This window comes from Eschrichtius robustus, chromosome 1 (genome assembly GCF_028021215.1).
Source record: "Eschrichtius robustus isolate mEscRob2 chromosome 1, mEscRob2.pri, whole genome shotgun sequence".
Lineage (NCBI taxonomy): Eukaryota > Metazoa > Chordata > Mammalia > Artiodactyla > Eschrichtiidae > Eschrichtius > Eschrichtius robustus.
In genome coordinates, this window is record NC_090824.1 from 139,254,768 (window position 1) to 139,276,643 (window position 21,876).

The 21,876-nt window shown below is 41.6% G+C and overlaps 1 protein-coding gene across 1 annotated transcript in view; it reads left to right on the top strand.

Annotated features, from left to right (window-relative positions):
- Positions 1–4,752: 4,752 nt before the first annotated feature.
- The window catches only part of CHRNA7 (cholinergic receptor nicotinic alpha 7 subunit), a 131,907-nt gene continuing 114,783 nt past the window's right edge, over positions 4,753–21,876 (top strand). Inside the window, exons 1-2 of the mRNA XM_068537430.1 lie at positions 4,753–4,798; positions 5,072–5,211. Of these exons, the coding sequence (XP_068393531.1) occupies positions 4,753–4,798; positions 5,072–5,211 (186 nt within the window). The remainder of the gene's footprint in view (positions 4,799–5,071; positions 5,212–21,876) is intronic.

Genomic DNA, 21,876 nt, shown 5'->3' on the forward strand with positions numbered 1-21,876 from the left:
TTGTTGTTTATCTTTTAGTCCTGAATGAGCATTGGCTTTTACACAACACATTGAATTTTATTATGTCAGTATATGTCGTTGACATGATATTTTTTATTAGCCTGTTAATGTGGTGATGAGTATTTTGCCTTCGTGGGATAAATTCTCTGTAGCATGCCATGCTGTTTAATAGCATTTTACCCACATTAGAACTTCTTTGAAAATTGGAGTCAATCCTCTCAAACCCTGCCACTGCTTTATCAACTAAGTTTATGCAACATTCTAAATCCTTTTTTGTCATTTCAACAATCTTCACAGCATCTTCACCAGGAGTAGATTCCATCTCAAGAAACCACTTTCTTTGCTCATTCATAAGAAGCAACTCCTCATCCATTAAAGTTTTATCATGATATTGCAGCAATTCAGTCACATCTTCAGGCTCAACTTCTAAGTCTAGTTCTCTTTCTAAGTAATCTGCAGTTACTTCCTCCACTGAAGACTTGAACCCCTCAAAGTCATTCATCAGAGATGGAATCAACTTCTGCCAAACTTTTGTTAAAGTTGATATTTTGACCTCTTCCCATGAATCACAAGTGTTCTTAATAGCATCTAGAATGGTGAATCCTTTCTAGAAGGTTTCAATTTACTTTGTCCAGATCCATCAGAGGAATCACTATCTATGGTAGCTGCAGCCTTGCAAAATGTATTTCTTCAATAATGACACTAAAGTTGAAAGTACTCTTTGATTCATGGGCCACAGAATGAATGTTGTGTTAGCAGGCATGAAAACAACATTAATCTCACTGTCCAGCTCCATCAGAGCTCTTGGGTGACTAAGTGCATTGTCAATGAGCAGTAACATTTCGAAAGGGATTTTTTTTTTTTTTCCTGAGCAGTAGGTCTCAATGGTGGGCTTAAAATATTCAGTAATCCATGTTGTAAACAGATGTGCTGTCATCCAGGCTTTGTTGTTTCATTGAGAGCACAGGAAGAGCAGATTTAGCATAATTCTTAGGGCCCTAGGATTTTCAGAATGGCAAATGGCATTGGCTTCAACTTCAAGTCACCAGCTGCATTAGCCCCGAACAAGACAGTCAGCCTGTCCTTTGAAGCTTGGAAGCCAGGCATTGAGTTCTCCTCTCTAGCTATGAAAGTCCTGGATGGCATCTTCTTCCAACAGAATGCTGTTTCATCTACACTGAAAATCTTTTGTATAGTGTAGCCACCTTCATTGATTATCTTAGCTAGATCTTCTGGATAACTTGCTGCAGCTTCTACATCAGCACTTGCTGCTTCACCTTGCACCTCTGTTATGGAGATAGCTTCTTTCCTTAAACCTCATGAACCAACTTCTGCTAGCTTCAGACATTTCTTCTGCAGCCTCCTCATCTCTCTCAGCCTTCACAAAATTGAAGAGAGTTAGGGTCTTCCTCTGGATTAGACTTTGGCTTAAGGGAATGTTGTGGCTGGTTTTATATTCTATCCAGACCACTAAAACTTTCTCCATATCAATAAGAAGGCTGTTTCACATTCTTATCCATGTGTTGACTGGAGTAGCACTTTCAATTTCCTTCAAGAACTTTTGAATTTAAAACTTGGCTAACTGTTTGGTGCAAGAGTTCTAGCTATTGGCCTATCTTGGTTTTCAACATGTCTTCCTCACTATGCTTAGTCATTTTTAGCGTTTGATTAAAATGAGATACGTACAATTCTTCCTTTCACTTGAGCACTTAGAGGCCACTGGAAGGTATTAATTGGCCCAATTTCAATACTGTTGTGTCTTGGTGAGTAGGGAGGCCCTCGGAGAGGGAGAGAGACAGGGGGATGGCCAGTCAGTGGAGCAGTCACAACACACAACCTTTACTGATTAAGTCTGCCATCTTATATGGGTGCGGTCTGTGGTGTTCCAGAACAACTACAATAGTAACATCAAAGATCAGCCATAGACCATCATAAAGAACATAATTTTAATGAAAAAGTTTGAAATATTATGAGAATTACCAAAATGTGACACAGAGGCACGAAGTGAGCAAATGCTATTGGAAAAATGATGTCAATAAACTTGCTCACTACAGAGTTGCTGCAAACCTTCAATTTGTAAAAAACATCATATCTGTGAAGTGCAATAAAACGAGGTCTGCTTGTATAGCCAAACTCACAGACCTACTTACTGGCACGGCACAGACTGGAATTTATTTGCCACACTCACATTGGCTCTAAACTGTCAACTGAACGAGTGGATTGTTCTTGTTGCTGCTCCAGGCACCTAGCAGAGAACAGGGCATACACCAATACAGACGGTCCCCAATTTAGGATGGTTCAACTTATGATTTTTTGACATCATGATGCTGTGAAAACAACAGGCATTCAGAAGAAACTGTACTTCAAAGTTGGCATTTTTATCTTTTCCCAAGCTAGCAATATGTGGTACCATACTCTCGTGATGCTGGGCAGCAACTGTGAGCACAGCCCCCGGTCAGCCACATGATCACGACAAGGATAAACAACTGATACCACCATTCTGTTTTTTACTTTCAGTACAGTGTCACAATAAGTTACAGGAGATATTCAACACTTCACTATAAAGTGTTTTGTTTTAGATGATTTTGCCCAACTGTAGGCTGATGCACGGCTTCTGAGCACATTCAAGGTAGGCAAGGTTAAGCTTTGATGTTTGGTAGGTTAGGTTGTATTCAGTGCATTTTCGACTTAAAATATTTTCAACTTATGATGGGTTTATCGAGATGTAACCCCGTTGTAAGTCAAGGTAGATCTGTACTTACTGATCTGTTGTCCCACTGGAAAATGCTTTAATTTGAGGTTTCTGACATTATGCGGTACAAGGGAGGCAAGGAACTAGTTATGCTTTCAGAAGCGTGATCCCCGTGACCGTATGCACATATATGAAGTCCCTTGGCCCCTCTGGGCTCATATACCTCTAGGATGGAAGGCACGGCTTGAAGGTACCTTCAGGAAATGTGTAGGAGAGTGGGTGCTGCATTCACAGGACCAGTGGAGGTGGTGTGCCAGTGGGAATCTTCCAACTGATGCTTCTTATGTCTCCTCTATTCTGTTGTTGGGTTTTATTTTCCTTGTCTGACTCCCTTTTTGCCAGTGGCCAATACCGTGCAGTTCATTCCTTCACCACATGCCAGCTCTGTGTGTATCCAGACGGCCCCAGATGGTGCGGAACTCAGGAGCCAGATAAAGTGATGAGCACGCCTGTCTGCTCACCAGGAATCCCTACCCTGGTGTTCCCGTCTCCCGGCAAACCCCTCCTTTGAGGCAAGCCCAGGTCAGCAGTCCCCTCTTCTATGAACCCTTCTCCAGAAAGAATGAATCCTTCCTTCTTCTAGGATCCTGTTGCAGTTATCAAAACCTATACTGATTATTTATTTATATGTGCATCAGTTAACGGGTGTGAATTTGCTACAGAACACTTCATTGCAAGGCTGACATAATTCTTTGTTTTTCCATATCAAATAACTGGCTTGGTCGCCCTTTCCTGCTGCTGGGGTAAATTCAAGGGCAGTCACATTTTGGTAAGCCTTTCCCTAGTTTTTGGTGCCATCCTGGAATCCTGGGCCTTATGCAGTTCAGAGATGTGGGCATTGCCTCTGCTGGTCCACAGCGATCCCAGATCCTGGTGGAGCTCAGATTCTCTGGGGCCTGAGGAAAGTGGGCTGCAGAACCCCCTAAGTGGGCACAGGGACCCCTCTGCACTCAGCCTTCTGCAACATGCTTGCTGAGAGCAAAGGGGACAGTGTCTACACACCACTTTTGAAGGCCCTCATCAGCATTCTCTCTCCCATCCTCTTCCAGAACCATGACCCCTTCTCAATATCTAGGATGTAACTAAGCCCCTGACCCCTTTGACTGGTGTCTGCTCTGAGCTTCCTCTTGGCAATTAATTCTCTCAGCCTCAGAAAAAAAAAAAAACAATGCCTAGATCACCACCAAGTTTTGACTGTCCTTCTGGCAAGCCGTGGGGAGTTAACTTTTCAACATTTTCAGTCGCCTTTAAAAGAGAACGAGATATAAAGAGGATATACACTGGGAATTCCATCACACACTTTTGCAGCGTCTCCTCCCTGTACAACGCCTCCCTGGCGGACTTCGCCTCTCCTCTTGGCACCTCCAGAACCGGCTGAGAATCAGGCTGGTGATGCCCAGCAAATGGATGCTGAAAGAACATCCACGACCAGCAGGAGGTAGGAGGGGCCTGTCTCAGGTCTGTCTCGTCTCCTTGGAAGGAGTCGCGAACCTGTGGGAGCCTGGTTCCCGGGCGCTGCACCCAGCCCCGGCGTGGGGGGAGGAAGGGCCCTGGAGAACCGGACCCAGGAGGGTCCCGGCGTTCTCCCACTGACCCGGCGCAGCTTCTGAGAGCATCAGCGAGCGGCGTGGGGACAAAGGACAGAAGGGACCGGCAGAGCCCGGCCTTGGACAGCCTCGGGAGCGCGGGGACCGCTTGGTGGAGACAGAGGCGGGGCGGGGGCGCACCTCGCCGGGAGCGCTCGGGCTACTGTCCCCCACTGCGGCCGCCGAACCGCCCGAGGGCCGGCGGGCTGGGATGGGGAGGCCCGAAGGGACGGGTGGGAGGGGCGCGGGGGGGCGGGGGCGGGGCTCGTCACGTGGAGAGGCGCGCGGGGGTGGCCGGGGCGGGGGCGCGCGCTCGGCTCTTTAAAGGCGTGCGAGCCGAACCGCGAGAAGCGGCTTTGCGGCCGCAGGCGCAGGCCCGGGCTGACTTCCGAGACGCGCAGCTCCGGCCCCAACATGCGCCGCTTACTGTGCCTGGCGCTGGCCGCGTCGCTCCTGCACGGTAAAGCCGCTGGTCTCCCCCCGCTCCACTCTTCGTCCGCGGGATCCCGGGCGCATCCCGGGTGGCTTGGGGCGCCCCGCGCCGGGCCCGGGTTTGGGGGTTCGCTCCCGCCGGGGCCGGCGGGGGTCGCAGTCGGCGGTGCGGGGGGAAGGCGAGCCCTGCGCGTCTGGGCTGCGCCGCTTGGGCGGCCGGGGGTGCGGGCAGGGCGCGCAGGGCGCATGCCCTCTGGCCTTCCCTGAGCAGCCCGCCCGGCTCTCCTCTCCTCTCCTGAAGTGTCCCTGCAAGGCGAGTTCCAGAGGAAGCTCTACAAGGACCTGGTCAAGAACTACAATCCCTTGGAGAGGCCCGTGGCCAACGACTCGCAGCCGCTTACCGTCTACTTCTCCCTGAGCCTTCTGCAGATCATGGACGTGGTGAGTCCCGGCCCGGCCCTGCCCGCCGCCGCGTGCCTCGGTTTCCCCAGTCGCCTGGGAGGAGCCTGGCGCGCGCCCCGGCCACCTGTGCGCGGGTACTTCAGACCCGCCTTGCCCTCGGCTTAGAAAGTCAGGACGAAAGTATCTCCGTCCCGAGCCCGGAATCCTCAAGAACAGGTCCGAATGATCACGTATTAGTACCACTTATGGCATAAGTATTGGCATGCAGTCCGACATTTGGAGTCAATTTAGACATTTCTGGGCTTTTCTGCTGCCCGTGGTATGCAACTTCTCTGGGTAGAGGCCTAGCCCTGGGCTTTGCAGCTGGTTCATCTGTCCAGGCAAAGAGCCAACTCTGAGCATTTAGACCCCCTCCCCAATTCCAGTTATGGGCATTCTTTGCCTTCCTGGGGAGGGTAGTGCGGGTCGTCTTGCTTTGAGGATGAGCAGAGCTCCGCCGCCGGGATACACTTGTCTGCTCCTTCAGGCAGCTGCCTTCCGCCCCACAGGCTTGCGCACTTCAATTGGCAGATCTGTGTAATATCTGGATAAGTTTGTTCTTTCGCTCTTCTAGACTGCTTTGGATATTCGGTTGTCACATATTAAATATGGATATTGGAAATTCAGTTGGCACATCCTCATACAATATAAATATTTTACAAAAGCGTTTAAGTCATTATCAATGGGTTTCAGTGTCTAGCCTGTACAAGGCATTCATTGGACGGTGCTCTGGAGAAGTGTACAGGTGTGACGCTGTTCCAGGGAAGGAAGAATGTGGTGGGAAGGGGGTGTGAGAATAACTACAATAGGTAGAAAGTGCTAAGAGCCTCCAGAGGTGTGCAGATTAGAGGTGTAAAAAGACAGGTAAGATATCATAGCCCTGCAGATAAAGAGTGCCCGTTCTATTACACTGATGTATGTTGCATCACTTAACCTAGTTAAATTGCTGTGATGAATGGCTTGCTTTTCCACATGACACCTGTGTTGAATGTGTACTTCCTTCTACAGACAGACCTATGCTTCAAAATATTGAATGTGCCTGCGATGACGTGGGCAGGCTGTCACAGAGGAGAGCTGTGAAGGCAGACAGGTGCTGCTGTCCTGTGGGTTACCAGGGCAAAAATTCCTGTTTGCAGAGCTCAGGCCGCAGGAATGGGGAAAGGATGGAGATACGGGGTTCGGGGAAGAGGGGCTGAGGAAGCTGCCCTGGTGTTAAGCGGCGCCATGGTGGAGAAATGGAGTTACAGGGGCTTTGGAGCGTCACAGGCCTGCGGCATCTGGGGAGGCAAGTGCCTCATGGAGTGGCTTCTCTCTTATCTCAGAGAGCTCAGGATTTGTGCTTGGGACCTTTAGTAGGTTCTGGCTCTGCTCGTTTCTGGCTGGTTGTTCGGAGGAAAGTTTCTTAAACATCCTGAGGCTGTATTTTCCAGTTAATACATTGCTCTCACCGTGGATCTAGCCGGGAATGCATTTAACTTCCCAGCCCAGCCATCCTGTGAGAGCATGGAGTGGCCTTGAGCAAATTACTTTACCTTTCTAAGCCCTGTTTTCCTCATGTGTAAAATGAGAATAATAATACCCACTTCACAGGGTTTTGAGAGGATTAAATAAGAGAAAGTGCTTACCACACACTGGTGATTGACTGAAGGTTTGCTTGATCTTCATTATGCAGCGACTCAACTCAGAGGTTGGGATGTCAGTGCCTAGAAAGGTGTGGTCTCTTGCCCAAGGTTGCTCATTGGTTAGGGGCAGAGCTGTGTGGAACATCCACATTTGCCTTGCAAGTCCTTTGCAGCTCCTGCCTCCTTTAGAATCTGTAACTTCTTTTGCAGAAAGAAGCCAGCTTAATTTATTTAAACTGCCTGAGTGTAACTGATTGAATGTGACTATCCTGAGATCCTGGGTGAAAAGGAAGTCTCTCTATTAGAAATAATGAAATATGCAAACATTTGTATTCCAGCAGGCCTCGGCTCTGTCCGGTTTTGAAGCAGAGCCAGGGCTTTCCAGCCAGACTCTTGGGACCCTGGACAGAGATACAGTGACTCATAAGTGATTCATGTGGCAGAGCCCTAACTGGTGTCAGGTTCTCTTTACAAATTTTGTTCCAGGGGTCCTTTGCCCATTCTGACTGGGCTGTTCTAGAGAACATTTTTTCTCCCAAATCTTGTTATTGTTCCCCTTTCTGCCAGCAGAGATTTCCTGGCGGGAGTAGTAGGGAGATAACGTGTGACTCTACATATCTTATTTTCATGGAATATCATTTGCCTGTTTATCAACTTATTCCACACATACTTATTGAACCCTTCCTGCGGACTTTGCTAGATTCTGGGAATTTATACCTGGTTAAGGGATTATTTCTACTTCTAGAGTTCACAGTCTATCTAGGGAGACTGACGTGTAAATCCAAGATTACCTCACGTGTAATTGAACACAAATGTCTGTAAAGTGGTACAGACACACATAGTAGGAAATATTTGCTTCCAGCCAGGGTGGCTAGGAGTTAGATTTCTAAAGGTGAGTAGAAGTTTGCCAGTTGGAGAAAATAAGAAAGGCTTTCCAGGTGAGACAAACAGGGTGAGGAAAGATGAGAGTGGGGTGAGGACAGCACACCCTCAACAAGGTGTGTTCTGTGGAACACTGGCTCCCAGTTGATCTTCGCTGCAGGTTTTGCTGAAAAACTTTTCAGAAACTTGAATGTGCTATGTGTATTGAGAATTTTTTAAAGGAGGGATATCATACTAACAAAACTACTATCTCTTAGGTACCCTTTTGTAAGAATGATGTTCTAGAAACACACCTTGCAAGGATGGGGTTATCATTTGGTGGGAGGGCTGAGGTGAGTTCGTACCGTAGACAGAGGAGGTGTTGAACGTGAGGTGTGTCGAGTGGCTCTGCAGAGTTTACATTTTGCCCTGGACCCTTGCCTGGGTATCTCCCAGGACATGAGGCGGAGGTGGTGGTGTGCCAGAGGATTTGTGAAGCTGCAAGACCAGCTTGCCATAGCATATTTTCCTAGAAATGGAAACAGTCCAAACCATGATATTTGTATTCAATCCAACAAGTATAAATTATAGACTAGAATGAAAAAAATGTGCATAAATTTCTAAAGACAAAGCCTGTGTTTTTAGAGGGATAGTTTTACCTGCTGTGGCCTGCTCTAGCTATCCACCAGGCCCCCTTGGTGAGGCACGAGGTGAAGCATGGGAAGCGGTGGTGGATTTTTAATCAAGAGGAGGGACGTTACTAGATCTGTGTTTAGATCGAGGATGCTGAGGGCAGTGTATGTGTGGGGCAGATTAAAGAGAAGAGAAAGTGTAGGCAAAGGATGAAGAGGTCTAAACTAGAATGGTCACTGTGGGAATGTGGAGACGTGGACAGATTCCAGAGACATTTTGGGTATGCTATCTATGATATATAACCGTGTATGTGAACTTCATGTAGGTATATAGATAAATTTATTAAATGAAAGTACCTAGATGCGTACTATGACTTATGGTGATTATTAATTTACTTCATGGGCTTGTATCTGGGCTGGGAATGAGATAATACCGAAGAAATCATTTTGAAGTGATGCAAGTGTAAGGTTCTTAAACTACCAACAGTTTCCATAATATTTCTCCTTTGTGCATGCCATTTAGTCATTTGCCTGTACACATATATCTGAAGGCCATTCTGAGTGTTGATTTGCATAAAATAAATGCGTATAGTTACGAAAGCATGGCCAGAAGGCAAGGTATTTAAAATGAATAATAGGAATCAACACAAAATTATACGGAAATGTATAATATATAATGATGTATGGATGATTTTTGCTCTTTTGTACATTTGGGATTGCAGATTCAACTTTTTAGAAGCTTTAGTCACAAGACAGCAGAACAAAGTGGTTGTGCATTTGGGGTTTGCTACTGCAGAGGGCAGGCATGGGTGTGGAGCCCAGTATCTGAGGGCTTGTGTGTTATCTGAAATCCCTTGGTGGCCTCTGCTCTGGTTTGTCAGACTTATGATTTTATATTTACTGTTCACTATGTAAAATGCTACAACTCTTAACTTAATATTACCAAATATTTGCTGTAAAAATTGCACACCTTGAAGACAGTCTATGAAGAAAACCCAAGGTGCAATTATGTAATTATCCTAATAATGTTTTTATAAGTGATATTTCTTACAACTACAAATATGTGTTTTGTGCGAGAAAACAAATTAAACAAAAAGAGGACTGCAGGAAGGAAAATCACCCAAATCACCATCACTCAAGGCCTTCTGGTGCAGTTCAGGCTGTCTTTTCTCTGTGTTTTGGGATGTTTAGAGAAATATTTAAAAATTAAAATGGCATAACACCATTATGGTGCCTAAAACAATATTAGCAGGCATTACTTTTAAAGTGACATAAATAGGCCAAGTAATAAACTGAGTTTTAAAACAAAATTGTGTTCTTTCCCCACTATTACATAACTCTCACCGTCACTGCATAGTCAATCCCTATTCCTATTTTTATTTTAGAAATCTCTTACAAAGTATTTATTGAAATGATTCATGATGTTACTTCTAAGCCTGGATGCTTTTAAATTTTGTCCCGGATATTGTATGTGAAAAATCACAGAGATAATCTGAAGATCTTGACACTACCTCCCTCCAGTTTCATGTTTGCTTCTGACCAACACCCAGGCTGTAGGTACCAGCAAGCACAAATCACCTTAATCCAGTTAGTGACTGAGTAGAGGAGGACTTAGGCTTCCGTTCCTGTGAGGGCTGGTTAGTTTCTGAATTTTGCATATATGTTTTAGGGTGTGCAAATAGAGAATTTAGCAGGGTCTTCCTTCTATTCTGTGGACCCTGCACCCCTGTTTGTCCTGCGAGCTGTCGAGTCTGCCAAGATCTGTTTAAACTTTTGGCATTGTAGGCGTTGCTTTAGAAATCATCACATGGTTCTGGAAAAATGGCCCCAGATCCTGTTATTTTCCTAAACTTCCCTCCCTTTTCTGGAACTTGGCCCTGCCGTTCCTCATTGCCCCGTTAGTTCTCTGGTGCCTTCATGCACATGATCATTGCATTTTTCTAATTATTCTCACTGGAGGGCTGGTGAGAACTACCTTGTTCATCATTGCTGGTAGCAGAACTGAAATTCTAAATTAAAACTTGTTTACAATGCACCTTTGTAATTGATCCAGATTTATTAAGGTAGAAATTGTATCCCTCTTAAACCTCTTTATGGCTCTGGAACATAAAGGTACAAAATTCTTTTAGCTTTATAGGCTGGGGATTATAGGCACTTTTAATAAAGGAAGCTTTCTTGTAAATGTTGCCTTTCAAGTCTACCCCTGAAGATATTCCCCAAAGGCTCAGTTCTCTCAGAGCTCCTGATTCATCCTTGACATGCTGTTAAAGGAAGAGAAGTGGTCTTGTCATGGAGAGATGCCAGTGAAAATCTCTGCTCCCTTATTGATTTATCAGGATTAGGTAGTGTTTTACTCCTTAGAGAAGACGAAAGTAATTTGGAACTTTCTGATTCCCATGCTCTTTATTTCAGTGATTTCCTTATTCACACTCTACATTAGCTATAAACTGTTTTAGCAAAAAGAGCCCTCAAAGTAAAAACCAAAACCATTGTAAAAAAGTTTGCATGTGCACATTTATTTGTATATAAACACACACACACACACACACACACACACACACCTATTACTCTTATCTCTCCTTTTTGAATATTGTTTTGGATATCACAAGATAAGACATCACATAATATGCTTGTTAAGTTTCCAAGAGAAAAAGCCAGAAGTTACAGCAAAAGCCTTGGAGTCATAGCTCCCAGAGAGCCAAATAATTGACTGAAACTAACATGAAATTAAGTAAGGAATTGTTTAAAATGCTGCAGGGGAGGAGGCTGTGGGAGAGGCCTGGACACAGGGCTGACGCCATGCTCTGAGTCAGGTAGTCAGGTAGTCAGGTTAGTAGAAGAAGGAGCTGACCCATCCCCCCTGCAGGTGGCGGTGGGCAGAAGGGGGGGAACGTTGTGGCTGCCGTGGTTAATGAGTGCCACCTGTGAGATGACTCCCAGCATGGGAAATTTATTCTGGGATCACTGAGGGCAAATTGTCAGTAAAGATTGCTGTCTTGGGGTAAAAGAGGTGGTGTCTGAGCAAGAATAAACGTGTTTGTTTTATTTTGTGGAGAGAAGGCAAGTGGTCAGGTTGAGCTCCAGGTGTTTTGAAACTTTAGAATCGTAAAATGGTTTTCTACTCTACTGCAGCCGTCTTCAGAAGCTCACACATACAGTGTGTCATATGGGGGGGCTCAGATTAAGCAAATTAAGCCGAGGCTGCTCACTGACTGATTAAACTCAAATTGATTTACAATTGAAATCACTGGTCTGTAAACATTTATTCACTGTTTTTTCTTAAGATGTTTTATTGACACTTGCAGTAACTTTTAATATGCTGGCTAGCTCTTAGGCAGATTTCATTTTTGAAGTCATTTTCAACTTTGAATTACAGTGTAATATGTATCCACCGTGTAGCACAATATCAAAACCAACTTGGTGAATTATCACAGTGAACCCACACAGGTAACCACCACCCAAGACGGCTCTTCCCCCCTTTTTTCCCACTGGAAAACCATTAACATGAAGTCAAGTGCCAGGGTTTAGTTTTGCCCTTCTCCAGAACTTTATACAAGTGGAATCACACAAGCACACCATATGTATTCTTTTGTTTTCTTTTGCTCACTTTTATTTTTGTGAGAGTCACCCAAGTTCTTGCCTGTTGCTGCAGTTTATTCATTTTTATCAAGTGGATATAACATGATTTGTTATTCTGTTGATGGAGATTTAAGTTGTTTCTAGTTTTTGTCTTATGAAGGACACTGCCATGAATATTCTAATTGCTCATGTCTTTTGAGGCACATGTATTTGTATTTCCATCACGTGTGTATATATATAGGAGGGGACTAGCCAGGCCATAGGATGCCATATCTTTAACTTTTCCAGATGAAGCCAAACCCTTTTCAAAATGATTATACCAATTAACATTCTCACCAGCAGCGCCTGAAAAATTCTTTTTGTTCTACATAATCATCCACACTTTGTATTTTAGTCTTTTAAATTTACCATTCTGGTGGGTGGGGAGTGATACTTCCTTGTGATTTTAATTAGCAGTTTCCTGATTACCAATAAAGTCCAGGGCATTTTCATTTGTTAATTTTCCACTTGGATATCATCTTCTCTTACAAAGTGTTACGAAGTGTTTATTCATATCTCTTGCCTATTTTTATCTTTGTGTGTGTTGTGTGTGTGTGTGGTTTTTTTTTTTTTTTTTCTTATTGGGATTTGTATGAGTTTTTCTGTATTATGGACATGAGCCCTTTGTAAAATATTTTTGCAAGTATTTTCTTTGACTCTTTGGCTGGTCTTTTCACTCTGCATGTTCTTTCCCTCTTGTGTAAACTTTTAATTGAAGTAGAATACGCTTACAGATAAATGGTATCTTTTGATGAACAGAAATTCTTAATTGCCTAATTTTGTAATTTGTTTCTTCTATGTTTAGGGCTTATGTTATCTTTAGAAAGTCTTACCCTTCCTCAAGCTCATGAAGATACTTTCCTATATATTTGCTTTTAGAGGCTTTTTGTTGTTGTTGTTTTACCTTCACGTGGAAATCTCGACTGATGATTATTTTGTTTTTCAAGAATAATTTTTTTTGAGAGCTTTAGTAATATTTAATTAAATGTTTACCAGTGTTTCTTACATTTTTATAAAACAGGGTAATTTCGTATCACTCTTCACAATCACACATATATGGAGAGAAACAACAGTCAAAAGCAGTATCTTGGAACCCAAGGATAAATTTCATTATATGCTAAGAGGTAAAAAGCAAGATATAATATTTACATGTATTTATATGGCTGGAACAAAATTAAATATTAGCAGATTATTTTAAGATTATGGGATTATACATTTTTTCTTTTTAATTTTTCATGTTTTTTTTAAACAAGAAGCACATCTTTTCTAATATGAAACCATAAAAATTTCTTCGTGACATTAATTAAAAAGTGACCTCAGCCAGACTGATCAAACATAAAACGTTAGTTATGAGCTGGAAGAGAGAATTCTCAAGCTTTTCATTGTGTTCTAGTTTCTGCCTAAAGTATCTGTTTGAATCAAGGATAATTTAAGGGTTGTTAGTGTAATGACTGCACGATTGGTGAACTTTCTCACATTTAGACATTGTGTTATCCACTGTGTATGCCTCCAAATGGACATTTCAGTTATTTAGTGTGTGCATAATACGGAGAAAATGTAAGGGCTATGACATTTTTAATATGACACAAATGAACCTATCTATGAAACAGAAAGAGACTCACAGACATAGAAAACAGACTTGTGGTTGCCAAGGAGGGGGTAGGGGAGGGATGGATTGGGAGTTTGGGGTTAGCAGATGCAAAGTAGTAAAAATGAATAAAGCAAGGATTACAAACTATAGCCCACAGGTTAAAAATCTGCCCACTGCCTGTTTTTGTAAATAAAGTCTTACTGGAACACACACACACAAATAAATGTCAGCAGGGCACACAACATTTACAGAGCCAACAGTAAAGGATTTCTGAAAAGTCCTGGGCCCTCTCCGCGTTTCCCATTGCTGACCATTTCCCAGAGACCTTCAGCTGCCTCTGTTTCTGATTATGACTCCTATTTTAATACTCTGCTTATATTCCTCTTCCTGGATTGATCAACTTCACCCATTTTCTGTGACTTCCTGTTATGACAGATATGAATTTGGCTCATTTACAGCTCTCCCCACCTCCCCTCTTAACCTCTGTTCTCACTTCTTCCACTGCTCCCTTCTGCACCTTCAAAAGGGCAAAACGCGTTAAGGGCGTCAACAGGATGGTGACAGATGGAAATTAACCTTCTGGTGGTGAGCATGCTGCAGTGTGTACAGAAGTAGAAATGTAATGTACACATCAAAATTATATGATGTTATAAACCAATCTTGTGATATCAATTATATGTAAAATCTAAAATACGACACAAACATATCTAGAAAGAGAAACAGACTCGCAGACATAGAGAACAGACTTGTGGTTGCCAAGGGGAAGAGGGGTTGGTGGAGGGGTGGATTGGGAATTTGGGATTAGCAGATGCAAACTATTACGTATAGAATGGATAAACAACAAGGTCCTACTGTATAGCACAGGGAGCTATATTCAATATCCTGTGATAAACCATAATGGAAAAGAATGTGAAAAAGAATGTATGTATATGTATAACTGAATCACTTTGTTGTATAGCAGAAACTAATACAGCATTGTAAATCAACTATACTTCAATAAAATAAATTAAAAAAAAAGTTACCTCAATAAAAAATTGAGTGATCTTAACTATATCTGCAAACTAACTTGGTGAAAAAAAAAAGACAGTCTTAAAGCTTCTTGTTATTTCTGTCACCCGGAATTCAGTTTTCCTTTTCAGTAATCACTGCCGTTCTGTCCCTACTTCTCTTGAAGTCCTTCCATCTCCACGTTGGTAACATGTACATTCTATTCTGTAGCCATATTTAATTTCTTTGTAATTTAAAGTTGGCTTGATTCGACTTAAAAAGAAAAAAAAAAAAAGCAGCCCTCACGATTCTGTGACAGTGTAAGCACTGTTCTCTGCAAAGCCATTTTTCTAAGCCCCTGTTTCCTTCTGTGTGGGTTCAGTGCTGTGGCTTCTGTGCCATTCAGTTGAGTGTTCCTGTTGTTAGCTGATCTGGGGTCAAGCTAAGATGCTCTCCTTTTTTATCTTCTTCACCAAACCTTATTGTACCTTCCTTTCCCGATGTCCTCGGTCACGCTGTCCGTCCTCTGTGTCCTCCTTTTGCTGTTCGCTCTGCCCTTTGTACATTTGCCCCTCTTTCTCTGAGGATACCGCTTGGAGGGTTGTCCTTTCCTTCTTTATTTTTGTAGTTCATTTGTTTTAAATCAAACAATGTTATTTCTTCTAGGGTAGGGTTACTTTTCTGCCTTTCTTTTAATTTTGCTTATTTGTCTTTCTGTTTATTTTTTACTGTTTGTTTGGCAAGACTTCCTAAAGTGCCTTCTGATTCTTAGTATTCTCTTTCTATTTTTAAATTAGGGAACAGAAACATTGGTAGAAGTGCTATATCAGATGGGGGCTGTTACATTTTTGAGGACCCTAAATGCTCAAGGACTGAATGCTTTGCTTCAAGGCACCTCTTTTTTTTGTTTTTTTTAAATCTTTATTGGAGTATAATTGCTTCACAATACCGTGTTGGTTTCTCTTTTTGCTTAGCTTCTTTGTTCCCTAATTCAGGGCTGTCCAATAGAAATGTAATATCAGCCCCAGATGTGATTTTAGATTTTCTGGTGGTCACATTTAAAAAGGAAAATGGTGCAGGGAACATTAATTTTAATAAGTATCTTACTTAGCCTAGTATTCCTGAATTATTAAAGTTGCAACAGGTAGCAAACATAAAAAATGTTAATGAGATAATTTATGCTTTTAGGGGAGGGCAGAGCTAAGCCGTGGGAATCCTGTGTGTTAGGCTCACAGCACTGGCCACACATCCAGGACTCAAGAGCCATGTTTTGGAGTGGCTACCATATTGTACTGTGCAGCGCTCACCGATCAGATCAGTGTGTTTGAGTTTTCACTCCGTGGAGTGAGGAGAAACCTGGTTGCTCATTATTGTCAGAAGGGAGTTGACAAAGCTTTCTCTGAATTCACCTGTGACAGCTCCACTCCATACTCCCTGCCCTCCTCCAGACTCAGGGCACTTCTGAACTCTATGGGCTTCTACATGGCAGACCTGCTACCTCCATCCTGCAGCCCCCTCCCCAGTGTTCAGCACAGGGCTTCCTTCATCTGCTTTTGCAGTTACCAGACCTCCGTCTGTGTGTGTGCTCTCTTCTTGTAGTGTATTGAAATATCTTGTCTTTTTATGGCCCCATTCCCATTCTCTTTGTTTTGGGGAGTTTATACCTGTCGACTGAAAAAAATGCACAAGCTAAAAGTTGAGAATTATGTTCTATTTGGTGGACAGAACTGAGGACTTAGGCCTGGGAGACAGCCTCTCAGGTAGCTCTGAGGGACGGATCTGAAGAGGGAAGGGAGGAGCCAGGGTATATGGGAGTTTTTGCAACAAAGGGTATATGGGAGTTTTTGCAACAAAGACCAAGTGGTCAGAACATCAGAAGATTACTGTTAATTAAAGAAAACCAGACATCTCAAGTTAAGGAATTCGGTGCTTTTCTATGTATGGGAAGATGCAAGAGTCTGGGCTCACTGAAATCATTCCTTTGATATGCACCTCAGTTCTCTGGGTCCAGTATCCTGTGCTTTCTCATCCTGAGTCCCCTCAGGGTGCATGTTTAGGGGTGGCTGCAGTGACTGACTGCTTGATAGCAGGCATCCTGTTTCCATCCTGAGTTTCCTCAGGGCTCACCACCCAGGGAGGCTGTAATGTGATGGCTTGATGCCTGCAACATCCTCTGTTTCCTGATATGGCAGGCAACATTTTTTCATTGACATACTGTTTCCCTTCTTTATTTTAATTTGAGTGGTCTTGGGGGGAAAGGGGAAATAGATGAGTATAAGCTGACATCTTAAGCTAGAAACTTACAGAATACTCTTATCACCAAATAAGCAAATGGGCAAAATATATGTTATTTTGTCTTTTTAATTAATTATTTGATTCAAAAATCCATGTCAGTACTTCTGCAATATCATTTTGATATATATATTTTTTAATTTCTGAGATAATACATTTTAAAGTAATAACTAGAATTATGACTTATAACATTATACCAGCACATATAAGATTTTTAGAAATTTCATGTAATGTCTGAAACATTTATATTACCATATTTCCATACGAATTACCCAAGGAAAGTTTAGTATTAGTTTTTTTGTTTGTTTTCTTATACTGCAGGTTCTTATTAGTCATCAGTTTTATAACATCAGTGTATACGTGTCAATCCCAATCGCCCAATTCAGCACACCACCATCCCCACCCCACCGTGGTTTTCCCCCCTTGGTGGCCATACGTTTGTTCTCTACATCTGTGTCTCAACTTCTGCCCTGCAAACCGGTTCATCTGTACCATTTTTCTAGGTTCCACATACATGCGTTAATATATGATATTTGTGTTTCTCCTTCTGACTTACTTCACTCTGTATGACAGTCTCTAGATCCATCCACGTCTCAACAAATGACTCAATTTCATTCCTTTTTATGGCTGAGTAATATTGCATTGTATATATGTACCACATCTTCTTTATCCGTTCGTCTGTTGATGGGCATTTAGGTTGCTTCCATGACCTGGCTATCGTAAATAGTGCTGCAATGAACATTGGGGTGCATGTGTCTTTTTGAATTATGGTTTTCTCTGGGTATCTGCCCAGTAGTGAGATTGCTGAATCGTATGGTAATTCTATTTTTAGATTTTTAAGGAACATCCATACTGTTCTCCATAGTGGCTGTATCAATTTACATTCCCACCAACAGTGCAAGAGGGTTCCCTTTTCTCCACACCCTCTCCAGCATTTGTTGTTTGTAGATTTTCTGATGATGCCCATTCTAACTGGTGTGAGGTGATATCTCATTGTAGTTTTGATTTGCATTTCTCTAATAATTAGTGATGCGGAGCAGCTTTTCATGTGCTTCTTGGCCATCTGTATGTCTTCTTTGGAGAAATGTCTATTTAGGTCTTCTGCCAATTTTTGGATTGGGTTGTTTGTTTCTTTAATGGTGAGCTGCATGATATGTTTATGTATGTTGGAGATTAATCCTTTGTCCATTGATTCGTTTGCAAATACTTTCTCCCATTCTGAGGGTTGTCTTTTCGTCTTGTTTATGGTTTTCTTTGCTGTGCAAAAGCTTTGAAGTTTCATTAGGTCCCATTTGTTTATTTTTGTTTTTATTTCCATTACTGTAGGAGGTGGATCAAAAAAGATCTTGCTGTGATTTAGGTCAAAGAGTGTTCCTCCTATGTTTTCCTCTAAGAGTTATATAGTGTCCGGTCTTACAGTTAGGTCTCTAATCCATTTTGAGTTTATTTTTGTGTATGGTGTTAGGGAGTGTTCTAATTTCATTCTTTTACATGTAGCTGTCCAGTTTTCCCAGCACCACTTATTGAAGATACTTTTCTCCATTGTATATCTTTGCCTCCTTTGTCATCAATGAGTTGACATAGGTGCGTGGGTTTATCCTCTGGGCTTTCTATCTTGTTACATTGATCTATGTTTCTGTTTTTGTGCCAGTACCATATTGTCTTGATTACTGTAGCTTTGCAGTATAGTCTGAAGTCAGGGAGTGTGATTCCTCCAGCTCCATTTTTTTCCCTCAAGACTGCTTTGGCTATTTGGGATCTTTTGCGTCTCCATACAAATTTTAAGGTGATTTGTTCTAGTTCCGTAAAAAATGCCATTGGTAATTTGATAGGGATTGCGTTGAATCTGTAGATTGCTTTGGGTGGTATAGTCATTTTCACAATATTGATTCTTCCAATCCAAGAACATGGTATATCTCTCCATCTGTTGGTATCATCTTTCATTTCTTTCATCAGTGTCTTATAGTTTTCTGCATACAAGTCTTTTGTCTCCCTAGGTAGGTTTATTACTAGGTATTTTATTCTTTTTGTTGCAGTGGTAAATGGGAGTGTTTCCTTAATTTGTCTTTCAGATTTTTCATCATTAGTGTATAGGAATGCAAGAGATTTCTGTGCATTAATTTTGTGTCCTGCAACTTTACCAAATTCATTGATTAGCTCTAGTAGTTTTCTGGTGGCATTTTTAGGATTCTTTATGTATAGTATCATGTCATCTGTAAACAGTGACAGTTTTACTTCTTCTTTTCCGATTTGTACTCCTTTTATTTCTTTTTCTTCTCTGATTGCCGTGGCTAGGACTTCCAAAACTATGTTGAATAATAGTGGTGAGAGTGGGCATCCTTGTCTTGTTCCTGATCTTAGAGGAAATGCTTTCAGTTTTTCACCATTGAGAATGATGTTTGCTGTGGGTTTGTCATATATGGCCTTTATTATGTGGAGGTAGGTTCCCTCTATGGCCACTTTCTGGAGAGTTTTTATCATAAATGGGTGTTGAATTTTGTCAAAAGCTTTTTCTGCATCTATTGAGATGATCATATGGTTTTTATTCTTCAATTTGTTAATATGGTGTATCACATTGATTGATTCACATATATTGAAGAATCCTTGCATCCCTGGGATAAATCCCACTTGATCATGGTGTATGATCCTTTTAATGTGTTGTTGGATTCTGTTAGTATTTTGTTGAGGATTTTTGCATCTCTATTCATCAGTGATATTGGTCTGTAATTTTCTTTTTTTGTAGTATCTTTGTCTGGTTTTGGTATCAGGGTGATGGTGGCCTCATAGAATGTGTTTGGGAGTGTTCCTTCCTCTGCAATTTTTTGGAAGCGTTTGAGAAGGATAGGTGTTAGCTCTTCTCTAAATGTTTGATAGAATTCACCTGTGAAGGCATCTGGTCCTGGACTTTTGTTTGTTGGACGATTTTAACTCACAGTTTCAATTTCATTACTTGTGATAGGTCTGTTCATATTTTCTGTTTCTTCCTGGTTCAGTCTTGGAAAGTTATACGTTTCTAAGAATTTGTCCCTTTCGTCCAGGTTGTCTGTTTTATTGGCATAGAGTTGCTTGTAGTAGTCTCTAAGGATGCTTTGTATTTCTGCAGTGTCTGTTGTAACTTCTCCTTTTTCATTTCTAAGTTTATTGATTTGAGTCCTCCCTCTTTTGCTTGATGAGTCTGGCTAATGGTTTATTAATTTTGTTTATCTTGTCAAAGAACCAGCTTTTAGTTTTATTGATCTTTGCTATTGTTTTCTTTGTTTCTATTTCATTTATTTCTGCTCTGATCTTTATGATTTCTTTCCTTCTGCTAACTTTTGGTTTTGTTTGTTCTTCTTTCTCTAGTTCCTTTAGGTGTAAGGTTAGATTATTTACTTGAGATTTTTCTTGTTTCTTGAGGTAGGCTTGTATAGCTATAAACTTCCCTCTTAGAACTGCCCTTGCTGCATCCCATAGGTTTTTGATAGTCGTGTTTTCATTGTCATTTGTCTCTAGGTATTTTTTGATTTCCTCTTTGATTTCTTCAGTGATCTCTTGGTTATTTAGTAATGTATTGTTTAGCCTCCATGTGTTTGTGTTTTTTACGTTTTTTTCCCTGTAGTTCATTTCTGATCTCATAGCGTTGTGGTCAGATAAGATGCTTGATATGATTTCAATTTTCTTAAATTTACTGAGGCTTGATATGTGACCCAAGATGTGATCTATCCTGGAGAATGTTCCATACACACTTGAGAAGAAAGAATAATCTGCTGTTTTTTGATGGAGTGTCCTATAAATATCAATTAAGTCTATCTCATCTATTGTGTCATTGAAAGCTTCTGTTTCCTTATTTATTTTCATTTGGATGATCTGTCCATTGGTGTAAGTGAGGTGTTAAAGTCCCCCACTATTATTGTGTTACTGTCGATTTCCTCTTTTATAGCTGTTAGCAGTTGCCTTATGTATTGAGGTGCTCCTTTGTTGGGTGCATATATATTTATAATTGTTATATCTTCTTCTTGGATTGATCCCTTGATCATTATGTAGTCTCCTTCTCTGTCCCTTGTAACAATCTTTATTTTAAAGTCCATTTTTTCTGTTATGAGTATAGCCACTCCAGCTTTCTTTTGATTTCCACTTGCATGGAATATCTTTTTCCATCCCCTCACTTTCAGTCTGTATGTGTTCCGAGGTCTGAAGTGGGTCTCTTGTAGACAGCATATATATGGGTCTTGTTTTTGTGTCCATTCAGCAAGACTGTGTCTTTTGGTTGGAGCATTTAATCCTTTCACGTTTAAGGTAATTATCAATATGTATGTTCCTATGACCATTTTCTTATTTGTTTTGGGTTTGTTTTTGTAGGTCCTTTTCTTCTCTTGTGTTTCCCACTTAGAGAAGTTCCTTTAGCATTTGTTGTAGAGCTGGTTTGGTGGTGCTGAATTCTCTTAGCTTTTGCTTGTCTGTAAAGCTTTTGGTTTCTCCATCGAATCTGAATGAGATCCTTGCTGGGTAGAGTAATCTTGATTGTAGGGTCTTCCCTTTCATCACTTTCAGTATATCATGTCACTCCCTTCTGGCTTGTAGAGTTTCTTCTGAGAAATCAGTTGTTAACCTTATGTGAGTTCCCTTGTATGTTGTCATTTTTCCCTTGCTGCTTTCAACATTTTTTCTTTGTCTTTAATTTTTGCCAATTTGATTACTATGTGTCTCAGCATGTTTCTCCTTTGGTTTGTCCTGTATGGGACTCGCTGCACTTCCTGGACTTGGGTGGCTATTTCCTTTCCCATGTTAAGGAAGTTTTTGACTATAATCTCTTCAGATATTTTCTCTGGTCCTTTCTCTCTCTATTCTCCTTCTGGGACCCCTGTAATGCGAATGTTCTTGAGTTTAATGTTGTCCCAGAGGTGTCTTAGGCTGTCTTCATTTCTTTTCATTCTTTTTTTTTTATTCTGTTTCACAGCAGTGAATTCCACCATACTGTCTTCCAGGTCACTTATCTGTTCTTCTGCCTCAGTTATTCTGCTATTGATTCCTTCTAGTGTATTTTTCATTTCAGTTATTGTATTGTTCCTCTCTGTTTGTTTGT